At 37.6% G+C, this 16,758-nt stretch overlaps 2 protein-coding genes across 4 annotated transcripts; both read right to left on the bottom strand.

Moving 5' to 3' along the window:
• Position 1: 1 nt before the first annotated feature.
• Positions 2-1,430, bottom strand: LOC103708112. The gene has a single exon (XM_008792892.3). The coding sequence runs from the start codon at positions 1,361-1,363 to the stop codon at positions 152-154; it is 1,212 nt and encodes a 403-aa protein (XP_008791114.2). The 5' UTR covers positions 1,364-1,430; the 3' UTR covers positions 2-151.
• A 1,794-nt stretch (positions 1,431-3,224) lies between these two features.
• LOC103708113 (5-methylthioadenosine/S-adenosylhomocysteine deaminase-like) lies at positions 3,225-13,531 on the bottom strand. 3 transcript variants are annotated; one of them, XM_039133411.1, is made up of 11 exons: positions 13,422-13,531; positions 13,188-13,391; positions 12,891-13,063; positions 12,638-12,796; positions 11,668-11,817; positions 9,333-9,476; positions 8,193-8,349; positions 7,407-7,579; positions 6,755-6,810; positions 4,343-4,445; positions 3,253-3,491 (listed from the first exon to the last, which is right to left on the bottom strand). In XM_039133411.1, exons 1-11 carry the CDS (start codon positions 13,447-13,449, stop codon positions 3,402-3,404), a joined length of 1,437 nt encoding a protein of 478 aa, XP_038989339.1. In that variant the 5' UTR covers positions 13,450-13,531; the 3' UTR covers positions 3,253-3,401. The 3 variants fall into 3 exon arrangements, with proteins under 3 accessions (XP_008791115.2, XP_038989340.1, XP_038989339.1); XM_008792893.4 differs by having other exon boundaries at positions 3,225-3,491; positions 13,188-13,523; XM_039133412.1 differs by lacking the exon at positions 4,343-4,445 and having other exon boundaries at positions 3,225-3,491; positions 13,188-13,524.
• Between the last annotated feature and the right edge of the window lie 3,227 nt (positions 13,532-16,758).

Here is a 16,758-nt window from a genome sequence, read left to right on the forward strand (position 1 = left end):
ATTTCCTCGAAACAATCCATAATCTTTATTACAGGCCGAAATTTGTTAATCCCCAAAGAAACAACAGAGTTTGAGAAACATATATCCGCAAAAAATGCAACAAATACACCATTCTGAACAACAAAAACATATGCTTCTTCTTCGCTTCTTCTCAAGAGCAGAGGTGATATTTATTCTCGGCAGGCCTTCTCTTCGTGTTCTTCTTCTTCTTCTTCTTCCTCCTCTTTTCCATCCTCCTCTCCAAGTCCTCCACCGTCTCCACCAGCCCTCCCATCAGCCGGCATTGCTGGTTGCTTCTCTCGCAGAGCTCCGTCACCAGTCTCTTCAGCCTCTCATTCTCTGCCATCACTCTCTCCATCACCTCCATCATCTGATCCGAGCTCGTGCTCCCTTCTTCTGCCCCGATCCCAGTCATCTTACTTCCACTCAGTGTTTGATCATGGGTCCTCTCTTGCTTGATTGGATCGAAGATGGTACCTTTCTCTTCGACCTTGGATTCCTCCACTGCTTCCTCCGTTTTATCCTCTGTTCCCAGTGGAGCTGTGAACTCTGGGGAGTTTCCTAGGGTTTCCTCCATGGGATCTCCAATGTTGCCTTCCTCGACGCTCTTCGATTCTACCAGGACAGAACCTTCAGCAAGATCCTTGCTTTCTGGTGCTTCATCCTTCGCTTCTAGGGCTTCTTCGACGGAGTCATCCAGGGTTCCAAAACCCTTAGGAGACCCACCACGAACCTCCGAGATCCCATCTCCACATTCTTGAGGAACAGCTTCTTCATCGATATGGTGCTCCCCTACCTCCTCCGGCGACTCAAGGGTTTTGGCCGGTGCTCCATTCTCCGCGTCTAGGGCTTCCCCTCCGACTTCCTTCTCATCCCTAGCGGCGGCGGCGATCGAATCCACGGCATCCTGCAGCGAGATCACCCTCCGGATCACTTTCTTCCGATAATCCCTCACCCCACGCACCGAATCCAATCGCAACAACAACGCCATCAGCATCTCATTCACCCTCAGCCGCTCCTTCCCGTCCCTCCTTATCAACTCCTCCTCCGCTCTAATCTTCCTCTCGATCTCGTCCACCTCAGCTGCGACCTTGTGGACAACCCTCACGTTCTTCCGCACCAAGAACCCGCGGACGACCTTCTGGACCTTGACGGCGGCCACATCCCGGTCGACCTCCCCCGCCTGCCGCGCCGCGGCGGCGGCAGCAGGCCTCTTCGCCGTCCTCTCTTCCTCCTCGGAGCTGACGAAGCGGACGGGGATAGAGACGACCCGAGACTTCGCCGCCGGCGGGCGAGGTCTCGGCTGGGGGACGTAGCCATAGCGAATTGGATTCCATGGGCTCGCGAAGAAAGGCCTCTCCATCTTCCCCTGTATCTCTCTCTAGAACGATTGCGAGGTTTTCGAAAGCTGAGATTTTTTTTTTTTTGGATGGTTTGTTTTGGAGTGGGAGGTTGGCTTTATATAGGGATTTGGGTTGGGGACATTTTGGGATCGGGAACGTTCGAGTGGGATCCGGAAAGGGCCGGGAACGGGATGTTTCTGGAAGACTCTGTAAGGTTCTTCGTTCACCACGCGGGCGGGAGCGTTTACCATTGGTTCAGTAGAATGCAGCAAAGAGCAAAGGACAGACACGAGCGAATCAAGAGCAGACACGTCATATCCGTTAACTGGCCTGGTTGAAGCATTTCAAGAATGACATAAAAGTACGTGCCCGAGCGAATATAATTTTTAAAATCTAAATTTTATTTTTACCCATCCTAAACTAAATCCAAATATATATAACTTTTCAAAATTTTTCTACCCAAGATAAAAAAGAAACTTTGTATGCAAATAAAAAAAAAATTATAATGTTACCCAACCTCCAATCAGCCCCAAGACTGCACCTATCCTCGCCATTCTCTAAGGTAGGTATTGATGATGGCCAGCTTGATTCATATTCATGGTGTTGTCATCCCTATTAAAAACATACACAATTTAATTCCAATCTATCGTAAAATATGCTGAGTTTTTATTTTTATGGATCTTGTTCAACACTAACCCAATAATGATCAATCTCCAATAATTTTAGAGAGAGAGAGATTATAATATATACAAATGTATATCCACTTAGATCCAATCAAATCATGATTGGACGACGTGGGTTCAACATTGACGATCCAAACTGTTGAATATGATTTAATATTTTTATCTTGCTTACACAAAAAAAAAAATCATGTGATTTAGAGACTCTCAGCATATATATATTAAATAATTTAAAATTGAATAATCCAAATAGCATAAAATAATATATATTTTTTGACCATTTAATGCATAGGCTATGTCACGCCCCCGCATCTGCGAGGCACGTGAGGCACCTAGTGCCCACGTGGGGGCCACATGAGGGAGGAACACGGGGCTCCCTTGCTAGATATTGTCCGGTTCTGGGGCTTCACGCAAGCGTCCTTCACCCCTCCCCGATTTTGTTTTCCACCCAAAACGCGTCTGCAGGATTAGGAAACACCCGCCTCATATGCCCAGGCTCTGGAACGAGTCTTTCCGATGTGGGACTATTGGGCCTCACACCCTTCCCACCATCGGACAAGAGCCGTCCTCGGCTCTGATACCAAATGTCACGCCCCCGCCTCTGCGAGGCACGTGAGGCACCTAGTGCCCACGTGGGGGCCACATGAGGGGGGAATACGGGGCTCCCCTGCCAGATATTGACAGGCTAGAAGTCACCAAATTATATGATTTTTAAGTATATAAATAGTTTAGAAATGGTAGATGACCATCCACATTCAACCATGACTTAATTGGAACTAAGTAGAGATACACCCGAGTATATCTTAATCTCTCTCTCTCTCTCTAATATAAATATAATACTTTAAAAGTTATTAACTATATTTTGGGCATATATTTTCAGATTATGAAGAAAATGTATTTTCTAAATAAGTGTACCTACTTAACTGATCCAAGTTGGACATAAACTATAGCGTGGACCATAGTTGGACCTGACCAAACTCAATAAAACCCTAGAAATGAATAATGTCATAGACCATAGAGCTGTCAATTGAGACTTTAGCTTGAGTTAGACATGATTTGATGCTTGATCCTAGCTGCAAGGCTGGAGATCAATTTAAAGATAAATTGGAAATTAACCTAATGCCATATTTGAAACTAAACCACCATGATCAACTCGGATCAATAAAGCTCAAAAATATCGTCTAACATAATACTATTTATATTTTCAGCATGAAATGTTAATTATTTTATTGAGCAATACTGTAGGGACATCATTACCAAATCGCCATAAGTTCAAATACTGCAGAATCTCAAATTCCAAAGAGGGTACAGAGAGAGGATACAAAATTGAACCTGAGTTGAGTGCTGAGCTTAGAATTTACAACAATAGATGAGAATATCATACATAGTTCATCCTTTTCGGAAGAGTAATGCCTGCTCGGTTCAAAAGGTCACTAGAAGCTTGCATTGCCATTGAAATAACTTCTTGCTGTTTGATGAGGAAAAAAGAGAGAGGGTGTCACTGTTAAAAACAAATCATTTAAAGCCAGTAATTTATATAGATTGCTAATAGGCTTGCATAAAATACTTTAGGCTTTGAAATAGAATAAGATCAAAGGAAGGAGAAGCCAGGAGTCATTTGGTACTTCATTGGGAGGGGGGATTTCAGCCATTGATGCTAGATTTCATTGGCAAGAATTGTTTGAATCTCCTCAATAAAATGATTAAAGTCAGTTTACCTAAACTATATTTAAGCAATGTCACCTACATTCTTGCAGCCTTCCACTATTTCATGCATCCTTTCGATATTCTAAAAAAAAAGAACAGGTCCATTCCATATAAGCTAGGGATCCAATTCCTTCAGGATCAAAATATTATCAAATATAGTACTGGATATCATTCGTAATAGAAAGATCACATATGCTGAGAGTGTGAAAGGGCTCAAGGTCATGATTACAAATCAAAATTCAATAACACAATTCATCATATTTTATACCATTAGATTTCAGTATAAACATATTAAATTACTAATAACATATCAGCTTATCGAATTTGTTAACATTTTACCCACAAGAATTTGCAGGCTAAGCCTATAAAAATGAACTTATGGATACTAGACTTCAACATTGAAGTTGGGTTAATATTCGACAAATTTGGTATCACAAGATTCATATATAAGTTGCAATGAACAGGACTGGTTTATTACTGTCATCTTGTAATTATATAGCATCACTTGAACCAAGGGATTCAAAACACTTGATTTGCAACAAGCAACACCACGGAATGTATTAAATTAACTTTATGTTCCACATCTTGGAGTAATATTTAGTGTCAGATTACCTCATTTACATTCAAGATCTTCTGATCTCTCATAATCCATTGACCATTGCACATGACAGAATCAATATTCTCTGTTCGCATACAGTAAACAAGGCTCGAAATACTGCATATTTCAACAAACAAGTATCAATAATTACTTCCTTATTTCATTGAATTGATAATTTTAGAACTGAATAACAAATAATAGCGATAGACAGAGATCAGGTAACAGTTTGAATGTTTAAGGTTTCTAGATTGCATCAAAGTATGAATCTGTCTCCTATAGAACAAACAACTAGTTGAAAGCTTAGCCACATTATGCACGCATTTGCTAATAAGCTCTGAAATTTGGTTGTGCAAGCAGTAAGGCAGTCCTTTAAACATTATTTTGATCATCAATATTATGGAACAACATAACCATAAACCCCATTCATATGTAGAGTTCTATATCTCTGGTAAAGAAAATTATAGAAAACTACTAACTTTGCAAGCAGAAAGCTTTCTCATCTTTCATCTAATATTAATAATTTTTACACCTTGCAGTTTTCATTTCAAGATTTTGATGCCTTAGAGCTGTAAAGTCAGGTTCACCTTTGGGTCTTATTCACACCTATCAGTAGGGCCATGTTTTATAATAATTGGCTGAGAGTCATGGAAAGAATTACTTACACTTCTGCTTCATGTGCAGATTGTGGATTAGAAAGCTATTTTGCTATCCCTGCCAAATGAAGAACTGTTGAAATGGCTGGTAGGCAGGAAGTTCTGTTGGTAGACAGGCCTCAGGACACAAAAAAGCAATCCCCACCTACACTGCCACAATGCCATGGGCTACTGGTTAGGTTTTAGCACCTACCTATGCAACTGAGCGATGCATAGGCATGTTACTTTTTACTGAGCAGTTGCTTGTTTTTATATGAGTGTGTGTTTATTTTGAGATAAATACCCAATGCATTTTGGTTTGCCTTTAGAGTGCAGTACGCTGCATCTTACTTGCGTTAGCACTAATATGTCATTTGTAATTAAAAAAAACAAGTTTTTATTTTATGACTTAGTATCAGATGACTGCTAAGCAGTTACATGAATTAAACACAATAGTTGACCAACTGGGTTTACTTTTCTACCAATTGACCTTTTGTGGTAACTGACTATCGATATCCCCTCCTTCAAAAAGACTAATCATACCCCTTCTTCTGCATTGACCAGGAATTTGACAACAATCAGTAGTAGTCAATATTAGGTTGAGAGCCGATCAGTAGAAATTCTCAAACCTTGTTGATTCATGCTTCGATGAGTTTGATCGCATTACTTACAGAGGGGATAAGGCTTTCTGATTAAGATAATGTTGTGGAATAAAAGTTTTGTTATTCTTCATTGCTAGTCCAATACTGTGCTTGCTTTGCAATTCTATTAGATTTCTATCTTAAGTCTTAAGACTGATGCATGAAAAGATAGGGCTAGTCTATACATGGTAAATCAAAACAAGAAAGTGTAACTTTTTGCGCCATAGGTGATGAAGTAATCACAGGATGACAGCCAAACGTTCTCTATTGCCTCCGATACCATGAAACTCATCCAACAGCCAGGGCCTTTAAAGGATGTAAAATATTTACCTATTACTCCAGTAATGCAATTAGACAGATGTTGATACTGATGACAGTTTGGAAGGCTGTAATTCGGAGCATGGGCTAGTAATCACCAATCATGTTGGCATACAATATACCCCATATAGGTCATTAAGGAACAGTGCCAGCAATGAGCCTATGGTGTATCAATCCTTAAATGCATGTCCCATCGAATATTAATGACATAAGGATTAGTCAGGCCCTAGTTCATTTCAGATGCTCAACACCTATAAGTTGCATGGAACACGCAACACCTTTTCTTAGATCAAAATGATCCTAACCAATAGCTGAAAAAAAAAAAGACTGGCGCTGCACAGCATTTGCAATCAAAAGACTGGTTCTGGGAACAGGAACCAAGTTGAACAACTCCAAAGCTAAACCTAACTGCTTTCAACTTTATAATAAGCATTACATTTCCAAGAATAGACAAAATGGTCATGTGCTTGACTACCACCAGCATCAAAATCAACAAGTCTTGTCTCCACTATTGGGATCTAGCAATACAAACTGCCAATCATTCCTATTAAGTACAAAACTAGTGTTCTATAAGTTTCTCCAAACCTTTAACACAACTTCCATACAGGTTAGCTTAGGGTACTCCACTTTTCTAGAGGGACAAAAATGGGGCTCAATTTCTAAATTGCATATAAACATAAGAAAGATTAAATATGAAGTTACAAAAAAACTATGAGGATGTTAACCTGCAAATGTTTTGTTGCTAGAAGAAATTAACATTAGCAAATACATCATGATATTACTGTGAGCATCTTTAGGTGAAAAAGATAAAAGAGATTCATGGATGGGTCCTTACAGATCATGGAGTGGCACCATGGACCATGAAAAAGGATTCACAATGATCATGTCAGCCTGAAAAAGGTGAAAACAATAGTCAACTACTTTTCAGGATTCACAAGAAGTCACAACAAAAACAAAGCTTCTTGTTTTCAAAAAAAAAAAAAGAAAGAAAGAAAAAACAGGTGTCATCCAGTGAGGTAAAAGTCAAACAGTCTGTGGTAGGCAGCATCATATAGCAGGTTTGGAAAAGATTATTGTAATAATTAATTTTTAATATGATTCAGCCTAAACATTTTTAGGCTGAATTTTGGTGGTGGAGGGAACTCCTGCATTAATTTTTTGAAGAATCTGCACTTTGGAAACCTTAGACCTTCCAACTAAACATGGGAATGTTAAAAACCTGGGGCTACTCACAGCTATTCATTTGGTAGAAATGAGTTATGAAGTGAAGGCAGATGTTTCAGTTTGCTATGTTTCGTGGTCAAACAAAAAATAGTTTTTTTTTTCTTTCAAAATGGGCAAAAATGGCTGATGGGACACCACTGCAAGATAAGTTATACCTCTCCATCCTTTGTTAATAGGGAAAACTTCAGAGTTCTCGGATAGCAGAGAAGAAGATATCAAACAGCAACAGGGAACAGGGGAAAGGAAATAAACAATATTCTAACCTTTTTCCCAACTTCAAGGGAACCTATTTCATTGTCCCATAGCACTGATTTTGCGCCATTTACAGTCGTCATTTTTAAAACCATTTCAGCAGGAACAGCAGTTGGGTTGGTTGTACCTTGGATGTATGCTTCCCGTCCTTTGTTAATAAGGGAAGCTAAATACATCTCATCCACTGTATCCAGAATATATGGATAATAAATATAACACAAACATATATATAAAGTATTCTATGTCAAAATTATTATGAAAGAGAGATGATATAGTTCATACTATTCTCATGTAATGACAAAATGATAATACATAGAGGATAAAAGTATCACATCACAGCTCAATTATGTAGAATTTTTAAGTATCTCAGCTAGTGAGGGTGGTGACTGTCACCCATATTGCGCCAAAACAGGAAAAAAGTAACTGAAAAGCCTTTTCTTTTTTACTTGAAATAGGATTTTTAGATAGTAGTTTTACTCAACCCAGAGACTCATACAACTAGCAGAAATTTTGTTTGCAAATTCTGAAGATAAATAAGTCAAATGACACCTCAATAAGTACCACTTACATAGACATATGAAGACTCCTTTGGATATTTGATGCTGTATGGATCCAAAAGTACAAAGAAATCAAAAATACCTATTTACCTTTAGATGCTCTACTAATCGTATGTGCCCAAAAGGAAAATACGTGCTATGTCTAAGTAATCTTTACGTCATACCAAGGAATAAATATCTCATGCTCTAACCAAAGATGAAATCTCATCAAAATCAACTGACATGAATCTTGAAACTAACCAATGCTCATCCTATTGTTGGAGGGTGCTCCATCTGTACCAAGGGAGACACATACACCGGCATCAAGCATTTCCCTTATAGGAGCAAATCCAAGCATGCGCATTGCAGATGCAGGGCAATGAGAAACTTTTACACCAGCCTTTGAGAAAAAGCCAATCTGTGAACATTTAGCGAACCTTCAGCAATCAATTTGCAGCAAGTTTGAGCAAGTTATAAAAATAGTACATACTTATGAAGGGCATGACAGAAGTTATCATGTTTTCTATTTTCTGTCATTTTTATGAAATGGGCTTCCATGATATAATGCCTATGAAGCTACCCAAGCCTATGCTTAACAGATAATGATATGGATGTCAAAACAGATAGCGATAAGAAATTTTATTTTAATTTTTTATGAAAAGATCGTTACCTGTAAAGAGTTTTTGCTTTAGAAGGAAAAATGTTTCACAATGAATGTTTTCACTATCCGTTAGCTGCTTAAAGTTGAATATATCTGTAGAGGTAGAATACAAGCAAATATGGTAGCCATTTAAGAACTGACTCATGATGACAGCTGTTAAAAATATAAGAATTCTTAACTAAGCATAGTGGTTTTTCTCCTGAGAGTGCATATTTTCAGAGAAGTTCAAAATGGACTTTAGCTATATTGACACAAAATTCTTGAAGGCATTTCTTGCAAAACCATGACCCTTGATAGCATATAAATCATTACAAGCCCATATCAGTGATAACATGCACCATCAAATTGCAAAACAACTAAAAACTATAATAATATATGTTAGCCCACTATATATGGCTAGTCCAATGAATCCCCCATATTGGTGTTTTTTCCTTCCATTTTTTACACAAGCTGCATCAAACTGCCTGCTATAACAAATATTTTTTCTCATGGTTTGTGCCTGTCCTGCCAGTACTATGTGTGTGACCAGCAGTTACAGTGGATATCATGGGCATCTTGTCTTTTTCATGTAATCTATAACATGAATCAAGAATGAGAAATGGTTCAATTGACTAAAATTGGCCAGAATGCTAATAAGTAGAAGAGAACTAGGGAAGATGAAAAAGAGAATGAAGCAAGACATGTAACCTAACAAATTTATATCAGTTAAATTCAGTTATAAAAATAATCTTTGTGCTAACCTCAGCATCATTCAACCAAACAGAATGGGCTGCTAACAAATTGCTCCGCAGAAGTCCTATTTTCTCCAAGTATGTTGCTGTACCATGATGAACTCCTCTTGTATTTGTTACCAGCTGATTTTCATAAGGGATTTCTGCAACATGCTACACAAATATAATATAAGTGAATGATGGAAAATACTGGATAATTTTATTTTTACCAAAATAGTCATACACTGATATATGATTGACAAGTCAGATTTCATATCATCAATATAAGATGGATATTAGCTAAAATACCAATATGAGATGAACATAATATCCAACTTTTTTCTACATTTCTTAAACCCAACCAGAAAAGCTAAAAGTTCTATGATTCTCCTTATAGATCAAGAATTAAATATATAACAAAGTGAAATTCAGAAATAAGGTGTTTTAAAACCTTAAAATCCAATTTAATGATAGCTAACTTCATAAGGTTAACATCTATAGATATCAAAGAAATTAAAACCTTATATAATCTCCTTGAAAAGCCTTATTTAATTATCAAATACAGCCTATTTCAAAGATGTAATTCTTTTTATGGGTAAACAGTGAATTTACCAAAAAGATAACAAATAAAGTTTGCAAGACTAAATAAAAGGCAAGAATGTTGAGCAGTCCCGCAATAAGCCGCTTCTTAAGCAGGGGATTCTGCCTTCCTGTGAGCACTACAAATTGAAAGTTGATTGTCACAACTCCTTTCTCAGCAGCCATGTTGCTAAGTAGCCTATTCGATGATTTATTACAAATCAAGCTTTCAGACTAACCCTATGTTTGGTTGGGGTCATGAGAGGGAGGATGGATGAGGTTGGAAGGATGGATGGCCTCCATCTACCATTTGGTTTGAAAAATCTTAGGAATGATGGATGAAAAGGAGGGATTGCCCATCCATCCTGACCCACCAATTTGCATTCTTCCAAATTGGGAGGATGCTAGGATGGATAGATGGAGCATGTGAGAGCTGGGTTTGTACTTTAACAAAATTATCTCCTCATTAATTTTTTGACAAAAACCTAATACTTCTTCACTTTTTCATATTATATATATATATATATACCTATACTATTAAGTATTAACCCTATATTATTAAATTTTATTACTAATTGTTTTAACTTTTGTACATAATTTCCATAATTATAAGTAAAAAATTAGAATTGTCTTATATTTTTCTATTTATATTCACTACTTTTTAGTCAACTATTTATATAAAATTCATTAACTACTTAAATTAAATTATAATTAATTAGTTATTTATATAATTAATATATAAATAAATTAATTCATATATAATTAATTTATAAAATTATTTACTAAATTAAATTAAAATTAAATATTTATATATTTTTTGTATAATTATAAATTATAAAGATTATAAATTTATATATTGCCCTACTTCTTTGATATAAATAAGTGTTATAAATTGATAATAATAATACTTTTTACCAAAGGATAATTTTGTAAAAATATTATGCAAATATCATCCATCCTCCTTTTCATTCCTCCTATACCAAATAGAGGAGAAAATCATTCTCATCCATCCTTCCATGTTTCATCAAACACATGGGAGGATGGATGAAAGACCCATCTATCTTTTTCCTCATCCATCCTTCCTCCAATCCATCCTTCATACCAAACATAGGGTAAGGGAAACAACATCTCTCACCTTAATTCAAAAGCCTTTGCTTCAGAGTGTGTTCTTCTTTAAGTATTCTAGAACTACATAAATCAGATTTTTATTGTTACCTGAGAAAAAATAATCCAATATAGAGAACCTGGAATTCAAGCAGTCTACCATTAAAGCATATTATTAACCACTTCAGAAGTGACCATGTTGGTTTATGGTAAAGGCTTCGAGCCATACTGGGATATGTACTCTCAATCATTCGTTCAATGTGAGGTAATGAACTAAATTATTATTTCTCACTAAGCCTACCAACATTCATATTACATTTATTTATATTGGAGTCCAGCATTTGGTTCAGAGAACCCAGTGCCAATACCAAAATCTAGCATCAACTAACCCAGCATAGCTCCTGATGGAAAACATCCCTATTTATGCTACACAAATTGGTTTCTTGTCTTATTTTCATATTTCTAGAAAAAGGACATGGAGCTTTTAAAGTTAGAGAATAGAGATAACACATGGTAAACATTGAAGAACAAATACTTGCATTCTGTGAGCTTGAAGCACTACGTAGAAAAATTTTAAGGACTTTGTCAAACTCAGGCTTTTTTCCCCATGATACGTATATGAGAGAAAAGAAAAGCTGATTATAACAATACAATTCAGAGCATTTGCAAATTACACCATTACCATATGGATGCCTGTATTCAGTTCTTCCGCCACATCTCTTGTTTCAAGTAGTAAGTGATCAGTTGCATTCATGATCTGTCTCAATCCAAACCATATTCTGATTCGACCATCAGCTGTATTATGATGCTTCTTGAAGAGTTCCTTCTGAGACTGCACCCCAGTCATGCAATGAGTAATAGTCAATTACTTTAAAGCTGCAAATTTGTCTAGTAGTAGAATGATACGACCCAAAATGTCATACAGTATTATTATTAGTCCTCATAGCTATAGAGATCAAAATATTTTCCTGTGGAACATCTTTTCCTAGACTAATGCATGCGTAATGAAGAAATATAAAAGGTTAATTTGGATTTGTCGGAACTCAATAAAGAACATGCAAGGAAAAAAATCCATATTTCAAGCTATTCACTAATGAGGCTATTTACAACATGGTGCCCTGTTACTAAATCACAAGATTCACAGACTAGGAAGTCTGTAAAATGCTACATTTCACCTCAGGATGTTCAGAATTTTTCTCATCTCCTCCATGTAAGTCTTTCTTGCAACGTTACCAAATTATTCACACTGTTTCCCAAATTCCAATTTATACCAACATTCTCTCTACAAATAGAGATAGACTACAACATTAATTTATAAAAATTAATAAAAAGTAATTTCCGCATTCTACTCTAAGCAAACTGAATACATTCACAAAGAACAAACTGGCCATCTAGCATCTTCACGGAACATTCTTGTTTAGACAGTGCCTACCAATTCCAGTCTGTATAAGCTTAGCATACAAACACATCAACGCAGACTTGACATAAGTTGTATGGTGAATAATCAGATTGAATATATTCAGAAAGCACGACAAACACCAAATCTCAATCATCAGAATGCAATTCTTTGTTTTTTTTTTTAAAGAGAAACTGTCAGAAATTTCTGAGCACAGAACATCCGAAATCAGTGAACAAAAGTTGCAGCAAACCACCTGAATACAAGAGTCAGTGGAGTGTACACTCCAATTTGCCGGTAAGCCCTCGCCTGAATCCATAATTGACTGGGTTAAACATGCACGTAAACCCAGTAATTCCACTGCTCTTGCCATCCCAGCAACATGCTGTCCACCAGCCTCGGCAAAGCACGTCACCTGCTTCCCAAAAAAAAAAAAAGAAAACACTCACTATAATGGCCATTGCTTTAAACCATTGCATTCATTAACTAAAGCGAAATAAATCACTCACTCCGGAGTGGATTAACTCGATCCCACACAGAAGCGTGGAAAGGTACGAGTCCTCCTCGGTCATGTGCGACTCGTACGGCCAGATGCGCTCGTGCAGCCACGTCACCAGATCGACGTCGTCGGCGATCCCCCTCGCTAGCTGCTGCGACGTGTGGACGTGCGTGTTCACAAACCCTAATCCCACCGCCCCACCCAACAAAATAAAAAGCAGCAGAACTCAAAAAAGCTGGAAGGAAAAAAAAAACGAAAAAAGAGCGGACTGATGTTGATCAAAGTGAGGAAAATTGGGGGTTCGGACCTGGGAGGACGAAGCGGCCGCGGAGGTCGAGGACGTCGTCGGCGAGAGGGGAGAATTCGCGGAGGATGTCGAGGGACGGGCCGACGGCGCGGATGCGATCGCCGGCGACGACGAGGGCCCCGTGGAGGAGGACACGAGAGGCGGGGTCCATCGTGACGATCACGGCATTGTGGAGGACAAGGATGCCGGATTTCTGGGTCTTCTCTCCGCCGCCGCCGCCGCCGCCGCCGCCGCCGCCGCCGCCGCCGCCGCCGCCGTCCATTTTCTTCGGCCTCGGTCGTAGCCGCAGAAGCCTGGGAAATGGAGAGATATAAAGAAGCCAAGATACCGGGCTGAGTCCGGTGGTCGGCTGGCTTTTTTAAGTTAAGCGCGACCTGGATTCTTTTAAATATTAGTAAGTTTTTGAAATAACCGTCCATTTTCTTTTTGCCAAGTAGGACTTGTTTGAATATTTTTGTACGATTAACCTGAAAATCTGGTAAAAATTAAACCTGACCCATTTAGAACATATCTTCTAAGTAATACGCATAGATTATATCTAATGTTACTAAATATGGAGCCTAACATAGCTCATATCACTTAGATCTCTTCTAGTTCATTTATGTTGAATGGAAAAAAACAAGATCCGGTAAAATCATTTTTCCCTCTATAGAATTCGGGCCGGCTTACTTTGTAATAATTCTTGTAAATACTGTGAATCATCTGTGATCTTGTGAATCTTTCTAGATTGCACCGAATTATCCAAACAGATGCTCAAAATAATATGTTGTATTATTTTTTTTGTTAAGAAAAAAAAGGTAAATGTTGTGGTTGAAATCTGGCCTGAGGGTGACCACGCCAGAGTAGTCGGGGGAGCCGCCGACTGAGAAAAGGTGGCACCTCTTGCGCTTCGGAATTCTGCACAAAGCCTTACTGGGGAATTCGGTGAGGATCCTCCGATGTTTAAGTTAGAGTGGATCTTAAGTAGGTTCAAAAGTTCCAGACGTTACCTGATATGGGATATTTATAGTCCTTGCAGAGGTGCTCAGGTAGCGGAGGTATGGCCCGTCCTCATCTTGGGAGGAGATGGTTTTAGCTAAATGACGTGCAGCCACGGCATGTTTTAGGCATATGGTGTAGGCCGTTCTTGTGAACGGCATGGCGTTGGCAGATGTGGCAGGGTATGGCCCTTGACAGCAAGCATAGCTGGGGCAGCATAGTGCCGTCCTTGGTTGATGCGTCATGGCATGGCCAGCAAGCAAAGCATAGTGCGGTGAGGTTGTAATGCACGACCGTGTGTACGGGCGTAGGCACACGCATAGGTGCGCACGTGGATGCAGCCACGGGAGAGATCAGGCTCGCTTGGAGGCCGCAGTATATACTTGGCGAGATTAGCTCAATGGGCACTGAGATCGGGCCGATTTGAGGGCTGCGACATATGTTTGGTGAGGTCAGCTCGGCGGGCTCTGAGGTCGGTCTAACCTCCTCAACTCTAAGGTCTGCTCAGTAGGGCACCCCGAGCTCGGGCCGGGGCGTCATTGTGGTACCTGCGGTTGACGGGATCTCTTTTCGGCTCTTGGTTGATCCTACAGGGCGCCCCGAGGTCATGGCAACAGAGAGATTTGGCCAAAGTCGGCTTGGCCTTCGAGAAGGTCCGAGGTCGGACTAGCTCTCAGCGGAATCAAAGTCTGGCCTGCTCGGCACTAAGATTTGTTTGGTTGAAATTGGATGGTCCTATGCTGAGGTAGGACGATCCATTTTGCCTCCCATGAGTAAAAAAAATAAAAGCTCCAGTAACTTATAGATTATGACTCGTTAATTCTATTTAATAATAATATTTAATTCTATTTAATAATAATATTTTTTTTGGTTGGTCAAATTTTATGATTTTAACTAGTTGATTGTGTCACCCCTCGTCACTTACTTCGATAATGAGACGGAGTTCAACTCCAGCTAGAGTAAGCCTTCCAAAGGTGAAGTGGTACTATAAGGGTAGAACGATGGGGCTTAAGCCTCATCTGACAGAGATGTCGGTAGTAGAGCTTTTTAAAATAGAACTTTTTAAAGTAGAACGTTTATAAAAAACTATTTGCTGTATTTTTTTTTGCTATAGTGCCATAGTGGTTACTCACACTATATATGTATGAGTGCACCCAATAAAATCAGAAAAAAGTACATAGCATAGGGGAGAAGGCACCGAGTCTTGATCCACCCAAATAATCTCAACTGCATTTCTAAAGTGCTATGAAACTTTAATATGTATTTGTTAAACAAACTGAAAAAGCACTTTTGGTATGACAAAATGACCATAAAGGATATTGCATAGTATTATACAATAGAGCATAATATAATATAATATATATTAAGACATAAATATATGATATAGTATAATATTATTATAATGCAATATAATATTATTATAATATAGTAATATAATATTGTATACTATAGCATAATAATATAACATAATCTGATATTATATAACATAACATATCGATATATTATGATATAATGCAATATAATATTATATTTATAGTATAATACAATAATAAAGGTATAAAATATTATCATTATATATTAATATTTTATTAATATAATATTTTTAGGAACTAATTTTTGGAACAAAAATATGGAGGCACACAATCATACTTGCAGAAGTAAAATTCTACGATTTTTGTAATATAAAGAGACATTTTCTATAATTATAATATTTTATTATGGCATTTTGGTCTAAAAAAAATATAAATTAAAATAACTTTTCGACGCATGCTAAAAGTGTTTTTTTTGAAAAAGCATCATTTTAAAACTTCTTTTAAGAAGCTGTTTTAGCTTCTGGCAAAGCTAAAACAGCTTTCAGTTTTTTTACCAAACACCCATATTCTATCCAAAAATACTTTTAGAGAGTCAGAAAGTATTTTCTGGCCTACCAAAAGCTCTGCCAAACGGGGCCTAAAGATGTTTGAAAGCTATTAGTGAAATGTAGATAGATACCAAATAAAGAATTTATTTTAGTGAAAAAAATAAAAGAATTTGATAGAAATATTTTACTATTTTCTCTTGCATTTTTCTTGGCTCTACAACTCAAAGAATAATTTAGACTTTATTGCAACTATAGCAAAAGAAACATAATTTGCAAAAAAAAAAAGACAACTTATCATTTTAAATAAAATTGTAGAAGTGCCCTTAGGTGATAAAATGCAATCCATTGTTAGGGATAGCATAGTCGAGTGCTCAGGTCATAGTGAAGATAGGATACGCTGAAAAATGAGCACTAATGCATGTAAGATATGTTCCTTATTAATTTAAACTTATACATATTATTTTTTTTTAACAAAAATTCCCATAAAAAAACTCGGGCTTTTAGATTCCTTTCTCTTAAGCTAATTAAACAAATATTAATAAGTTCAACGCTCCTATGTCTCCCCTCCCTCATTCTCTCTTTCTTTCTCCCCCTCAAGGCCATGCCTTCTCGGACTTGAATAATTTTTCTAATTAAAACTTCTTTAACTTTGTTTAGTAAAACAAATTCTTTCCATGCTGAGATTTTTTCAAAAATAAATATAAAACTTAATTATAATCTCATGCTAATAAA

The sequence above is a fragment of the Phoenix dactylifera genome, chromosome 14 (genome assembly GCF_009389715.1).
Source record: "Phoenix dactylifera cultivar Barhee BC4 chromosome 14, palm_55x_up_171113_PBpolish2nd_filt_p, whole genome shotgun sequence".
NCBI lineage: Eukaryota > Viridiplantae > Streptophyta > Magnoliopsida > Arecales > Arecaceae > Phoenix > Phoenix dactylifera.

Excerpts from the sequence above, each read along its gene's own strand:
- LOC103708112 (XM_008792892.3), bottom strand. The coding sequence starts at position 1,363 with ATGGAGAGGCCTTTCTTCGCGAGCCCATGGAATCCAATTCGCTATGGC.
- LOC103708113 (XM_008792893.4), bottom strand. The coding sequence starts at position 13,449 with ATGGACGGCGGCGGCGGCGGCGGCGGCGGCGGCGGCGGCGGCGGCGGC. Across the intron at positions 12,797-12,890 it reads TCGAGTTAATCCACTCCGGA|GTGACGTGCTTTGCCGAGGC; the intron begins GTGAGTGATTTA and ends TTTGGGAAGCAG. Across the intron at positions 8,350-9,332 it reads TTTGGTTGAATGATGCTGAG|ATTGGCTTTTTCTCAAAGGC; the intron begins GTTAGCACAAAG and ends AAATGTTCACAG.